The 7,304-nt window shown below is 38.7% G+C and overlaps 1 protein-coding gene across 1 annotated transcript in view; it reads left to right on the top strand.

Annotated features, from left to right (window-relative positions):
- ABCC4 (ATP binding cassette subfamily C member 4 (PEL blood group)) overlaps window positions 1-3,046 on the top strand; it is a 217,450-nt gene extending 214,404 nt beyond the window's left edge. The window contains exon 31 of the mRNA XM_022576930.3: window positions 1,277-3,046. Coding sequence (XP_022432638.1) covers window positions 1,277-1,384 — 108 coding nt within the window. The 3' untranslated portion in view covers window positions 1,385-3,046. The remainder of the gene's footprint in view (window positions 1-1,276) is intronic.
- Window positions 3,047-7,304: the final 4,258 nt, after the last annotated feature.

The raw sequence follows: 7,304 nt of genomic DNA on the forward strand, positions 1-7,304 counted from the left end.
GGGAAAGAAAAATTACTTTTGAAGTCCTTTTTCACCCAAACACATTTAGAGATAAGAGCTCACAAGACTTGACATTATTTCATTTTGTTCTGTGCATCTGTCAAGGAACTGAGATACGATACAGCTACTAAAAACTGATGATTGTGGAACAGACAATCTTGACAGCATTTCATTTCCATTGTGTTCTGACTATACATTTATCAGAAAACCTGTATCTCTTCCAGTTCAGCTAGAAATTGGTAGAATTCAAGAACTCAAAGGCTTGGCAAAGACCTGTCCTATTATTTGGTATCATCTTCCATTTTAGAGAAGTTGCTTGGTTGAGTCATTCTTAAAGCTTTTGATGCTCTTTTCATTCTTATATCCCACTATCCACAGATCACATTTCTATAGGCCCTATAACTGCTTTGCCGCACAAATTAAACGCCAGGATACTTCATACATATACGCCAGCGTTTCAATGCTTGTCATCAGAGTTTATAAAATATAGGGACTGCAACCTGATATTAACATCCAAATCTATTGTGCTCATTTTGTGTGTGAAAATGAGAAACCCTCATGCAGACGCTAGATTTCCCAGCCTCTTTGTCACCCTGTTTTTAATTTATCGCCAGGCTTTGAGTCAGTAAAATGATTTCACTTATCAATTTAATGTAGTGATAAAGCATATCTGTGAATCAGAATGATCAGAACTCAAGTGGGTCTACAGGTTGTTTGGCATTAGGCCCAGCCCCACTGAGGGTTTTAATGGGGCTACTTCCTCCACAGAATAAATACGTCCCTGGTTTTTTCAATTGTTCCTCCACTAGTGATGGGATTGCTTCACATGAAAAGTGGACATAGAAATGCACTGCTTGGGGCTTCCCTGGCGGCGCAGTTGTTAAGAATCCACCTGGCAATCCAGGGGACAGGGTTTCGAGCCCTGGTCCGGGAAGATCCCACATGCCACGGAGCAACTAAGCCCGTGTGCCACAACTACTGAGCCTGTGCTCTAGAGCCCACGAGCCACAACTACTGAGCCCAAGGCCACAACTACTGAAGCCTGTGCTCTGCAACAAGAGAAGCCACCACAGTGAGAAGCCCACGCACCGCAACAAAGAGTAGCCCCCGCTCGCCACAGCTAGAGAAGCTCTGCATGCAGCAATGAAGACCCAGTGCAGCCAAAAATAAATAAATTAAATAAATAAATTTAAAAAACAAAAGAAATGCGCTGCTTTATGGAGGAGGACTTTAAAACTTTTAAACATGTTTTTATACCTGTCTTTTTTTTTTTCAGGTGTACTTCAAAAGGAATTATCCAGAAATTACTCACAATGGGCATGTGGTTATGAATGCTTCCAATGGACAGCCCCCAGCCTTAACAATTTTTGAGACAGCACTGTGATTCTACCATGAGGTCAAGTCTATTCCAAAGACAATTTTCCAATAGTCTTTGCACTGTGTAAACTACACTTTACTTTGTTTTTACACCAGCAACAAATATTTACATACAAGTTGTTCGTCTATTTGGATTTTTTTCCTCCACTTTACCCAATGATTTCAAGCTCTAACAAAATGATTTATTATTGTTATTTATACGTTATAGTATTTTTTGTCTTATCTAAATCAGAGGTACAGGCCACCAATAAAAGCTGTTTACCAGGTTTTGTGCCTTAAAGAGACTCCAGAGCCAAAGCACATTTTCTAAGGTATAAGACAAAGTTGTCATAGATGTTTTTTACTGCCCCCAAATTACATATTACTTTCCAGTTATATCAGGGATTCTATTTACTTGAAGACTGTGGAAGTTATCATTTTGCCTTACCACTTTCTTTAACATAAGTAGGATCCACTATTCCCTGCCCAAAACCTCTGGCTAAACTAGTACAGAAAAAACTAATAGGAAAAACAAAAAATACACTTTAGTTTAAGTGGCATTATAGTAGGAGAGGCCCCCCCCCCCAAAAAAAAAAAAAAGATAAATGGTTAAAATACAGAAGGTCAGTATTTAATTATATTTTCTAAAAGAGATGGAAGAGAAAATGCTTTCAGAAAATAGGAGCCCTTCTAGGGGATTTGATAGTGATGGACACGTGTTATCATTAATCGTCTTCTAGATTTCGTGGCTCCTACGTGATATCTTGCAGTTTTAGACTCAGCTTGGTGATACTTTCAAAAAGGCCGTGCTGCTAACTGTAATTGACCCTCAATTGACGGTCAATTGACTCTTGACCCTCTGCTGACATAAGGCTTTTGCTTTGCCCGTCATTGAAATCCTTTCTAAATCACATGCATGGGCTCTCCTGACTTGGTGAGAAAAACAGAAAGACGTTGCATACATTGACTGTATTTATGCAGTATGTTCTCAGGCTGCATCAAGAAGGTTCACTTTCGTGAGCCTGCCTAGCTAGGTTCGTTTACTTCTGACCACTAACTGTACTTTGTTTAGCTCTTTCTGATCAGTAGATCAACAAGCCACAATACTTCCTAGGGCCTGCCGTACTTTGTTTGAACTATGGGTCCTTAGCTTTTCTTGATGGTGGTGGCTATGATATGGTGTGTTCAAGTTACTAAAGGTTTTACTGTCCTGGTTTTACGTGTGCTCTCAGAATAAGGCATAACCGCCCTCAAATGGAATATATTTATATATATATTATACACACACACACACACGTATATGCCTTCTGATAGCCGGTTTTGGGGTTCTGTAACAGAGAGAAACAGATGTCTCATAGAATGAAGCCTTAAAAACCACACACTCAGCAACCTACCAGAATACACTGAGTGCAGTTGGTATTTAGAAATAATACGGTTAATGTTTAGTCCAGTAAATTGTGTAATAGTCGCGGTTCTTATTTCAGGAGACTGACATGACAACAAGGATAATATTGAGGTTTGTTAAAACAGTGGAAATATTTGAAATGTATATGTGTTTATTTGGTCTTTAGAGGTTTATTTGGTCTTTAAAGGCAGTTAAATATGTTTCTATTTTATTTCTTTTTTAATGTCATTGTAGAGTTTTTTAATGAAACAAAATTCAATTGAAATAAATGTTTTCATCTCCAGAGATCTGTATTTTTATTTTTAGAGGTATAACTGACTCATGTCCTTGCTGTTGAAAGCCAGTGAGGTTCCCTGAGATAATAAAATATCTATTATCAACTGGTTTCTTGGCTAAGTAGGTACCCCAGGTACTCTATGCAGAGAGGAGGGTATCAGACAGATTTAAACAGTTGCTGCTGAAGTAATCCCAGTTGTACCCCTTCCATAAAGGGAAAGTATTAACTTATGTCCCAAGCTTGAACCAAGTAGTCAATTGTTGAAGTTTTTGGGGTTTTTTTTGTTTTTTGCCCTAAACTAACAAGAAACATCTGTTGCTGCTACATTTAAAACACCTGTAGGACGTGTATTGTCACAGTATGGTCACTAGGCTAGCAGTATCAGCATCACCTGGGAACTTGTTAGAAATGCACATTCTGTGTCTCACCCCATGTCTACTGCATCAGAAACACTGGTGGTAGGGACTAGTAGTCTGTCTTAACAAGGCCGAAGGATGATTCTGATGCATTCTGAAGTCTGAGAACCAGTACCATAGAAAATAAAGAACTCCTAAAACTCATTAAGAAAAACACAGAGGGGCTTCCCTGGTGGCACAGTGGTTGAGAGTCCGCCTGCCAATGCAGGGGACACGGGTTCGTGCCCCGGTCCGGGAGGATCCCACATGCCGCGGAGCGGCTGGGCCCGTGAGCCATGGCCGCTGAGCCTGCGCGTCCGCAGCGGGAGGGGCCACAACAGTGAGAGGCCCGCGTAAGGCAAAGAAAAAAGAAAAACGCAGAAAGCCCAATTAGAGAAATGGACAAGAGACTCAAATAGGCACTTCAGAAAAGAGAATATCCAAATGGCCAATAACTGGAAAAGTGCTCAGTCTCATTAGTTACCAAGGAAATGCATATTAAAACCACAGCGAGATACCGCTAAACACCAGGTAGAACGGCTAAAGTTAAAAAGGTTGAGACTACGAACTGAGTGCTGATGGAGTAGTGGGAACTCTTGTGCGCTACTCTGTGTGCGAAAAAAGTGTATATTGAAGAAAAAGCCTTTGGAAAACAGTTGGACAGCATTTACTCAAAATGCACACCCTGTGATCTGTTAATCCTGCTCCGAACATAAACATGTGCTCAAGGATGTTCCTAGAAACCTAATTCCTAGTGGCCGCAAACTGGACATAATCCAAATGCACATCAACTGCAGAAGGAAAGTGGAGTGTGATCTAATAGAATATCCCCCAGCAATGAAAGCAGTTGAACATCAACAACACAGGTGCATCACAAACTTAAGCCTGACCCCAAAGAATATTTATGATTCCCTTTATACTAAGTTTGAACATAGTTACGATCAAGTCATAGGGTTCAGAGTCAGTACTTCACTTTGGGGAGTTAGAAGGTGTTGGTAATTGGGAGAAATAAAAGGATAGCTTCTCAGGTGCTTAAAATATTCTCTTGTTGGGGGGTTTTGGGAAGGTTAGATGGGCATTCCTTGGGCTCTTCATTTATTTTTAGCACTTCTCTGTTGCATGTCATACTTCACAATTGAGTTAACTAAAAAGAAACTTCACAGCCTCAGTTTTATTTTAGAATCTCGTTCAAACGCAGTGGTCCAGTCATCTAAAGGAGAATAATCTGAATCTGGGGAGTTATTTCTGCTGGGTTCTTAAAATATGAGGCTGTGCAAGGTCTTCTGGCCCATCACAAATGGCCTCATATGAAGCTCTTGGTACACGAGAGCTCAAGGTCTATATTTTCTCTAAACAATCAAAATAAATCCTACTTCCTCTCTCCAATTCTATCCAAATGATTCTTTTTTAACCACGTTATTGAAGTATGCTTGACGTTTCAAAAGCTGTACATATTTAATGTAAACAACTTGAAGTGTTGGAGATAAGTATACGCTCATGAAAATCAACCCCACAATCTATGCCATGAACATATCCATCACCTCCAAAAGTTTCCTCCCAGGCCTCGCTTTTAATCTCCACTAGTAGGAAAGATACAAGCAAATCAATCTAATACTAACTGCTTTGATAACACCATAAATGTGTTTTGTGAAGAAACAACTGAAAATTCCCTAAGGCAGTGATTTAGGTAATTTTGACAATTTGGTGAGTTAACTGTTAATCAGCCGATTAACTTTGACCCTATGTAAATCAATGAAAATCTGGGGTTTTCTTTCAGATAGTTTGACTGGAGATATTAGAAGCCCCTCTTCTCAAACCTGAGTCTTTGTTTCATATCTAATTCTGAAAAGTTTAATGATGTTCAGAACCTTATGACCTGAGTGTTGTAGATTTAGCACCTGAATATGTAAGTCACTTTCACAACTGATTCTGTTTTGGAGTGTTTTCAAGATAACATCTTTACCTAGAAAACTGCATGACATTCTGGATACCACATCTCAAGAAAAAACTTCCTTGTAATTTCACTAATGTATTTAAACATAAAAACTGAAAGCATTTCCTCTAGGATCAGGAACAAGACAAAGATGTCCACTCTTGCCATTGAAACTATTTCAATAGTTGAAACTATTATTCAACATTGTTCTGGAAGTCCTAGCCACGGCAGTCAGAGAAGAAAAAGAAATAAAAGGAATACAAATTGGAAAAGAAGAAGTAAAACTGTCTTTGTTTGCAGATCACATGATACTATACATAGATAATCCTATAGATGCCACCAGAAAACTCCTAGAGCTAATCAATGAATTTGGTAAAGTTGCAGGATACAAAATTAATGCACAGAAATCTCTTGCATTTGTATACACTAACAATGAAAGATCAGAAAGAGAAATTAAGGAAACAATCCCATTCACCATTGCAACAAAAAGAATAAAATACCTAGGAATAAACCTACCTAAGGAGATAAAAGACCTGTACTCAGAAAAGTATAAGACACTGATGAAAGAAATCAAAGATGACACAAAGCGATGGAGAGATATACCATGTTCTTGGATTGGAAGAATCAATATTGTGAAAATGACTATACTACCCAAAGCAATCTACGGATTCAATGCAATCCTTATCAAATTACCAATGGCATTTTTTACAGAACCAGAACAAAGAATCTTAAAATTTGTGTGGAGACACAAAAGACCCCGAATAGCCAAAGCAGTCTTGAGGGAAAAAAACGGAGCTGGAGGAATCAGGCTCCCTGACTTCAGACTATACTACAAAGCTACAGTAATCAAGACAATATGGTACTGGCACAAAAACAGAAATATAGATCAATGGAACAGGATAGAAAGCCCAGCGATAAACCCACACACCTGTGGTCAACTAATCTATGACAAAGGAGGCAAGGATATGCAATGGAGAAAAGACAGTCTCTTCAATAAGTGGTGTTGGGAAGACTGGACAGCTACATGTAAAAGAATGAAATCAGAACACTCCCTAACACCATACAGAAAAATAAACTCAAAATGGATTAAAGACCTAAATGTAAGACCAGACACTATAAAACTCTTTGAGGAAAACATAGGAAGAACACTCTTTGACATAAATCACAGCAAGATCTTTTTTGATCCATCTCCTAGAGTAATGGAAGTAAAATCAAAAATAAACAAATGGGACCTAATGAAACTTAAAAGCTTTTGCACAGCAAAGGAAACTATAAACAAGATGAAAAGACAACCCTTAGAATGGGAGAAAATATTTGTAAACGAATCAACAGTCAAAGGATTAATCTCCAAAATATATAAACCACTCATGCAGTTCAATATTGAAAAAATAAATAACCCAATCAAAAAATGGGCAGAAGACCTAAACAGACATTTCTCCAAAGAAGACATACAGATGGCCAAGAGGCACATGAAAGCTGCTCAACATCAATAATTGTTAGAGAAATGCAAATCAAAACCACAATGAGGTATCACCCCACACTGGTTAGAATGGGCATCATGAGAAAATCTACAAACAACAAATGCTGGAGAGGGTGTGGAGAAAAGGGAACCCTCTTGCACTGTTGGTGGGAATGTAAACTGATACAGCCACTATGGAATGTAAACTGGTACAGCCACTATGGAGAACAGTATGGAGGTTCCTTAAAAAACTAAACATAGAATTACCATATGACCCAGCAATCCCACTACTGGGCATATACCCAGAGAAAACCATAATTCAAAAAGACACATGCACCCCAGTATTCATTGCAGCACTCTTTACAATAGCCAGGTCATGGAAACAACCTAAATGCCCATAAACAGATGAATGGATAAGGAAGATGTGGTACATATATACAATGGAATATTACTCAGCCATAAAAAGGAACGAAATTGTG

The sequence above is a fragment of the Delphinapterus leucas genome, chromosome 18, assembly GCF_059928025.1.
Source record: "Delphinapterus leucas isolate spDelLeu-1000000601 "Yukka" chromosome 18, BTC_Dleu_Yukka2, whole genome shotgun sequence".
NCBI lineage: Eukaryota > Metazoa > Chordata > Mammalia > Artiodactyla > Monodontidae > Delphinapterus > Delphinapterus leucas.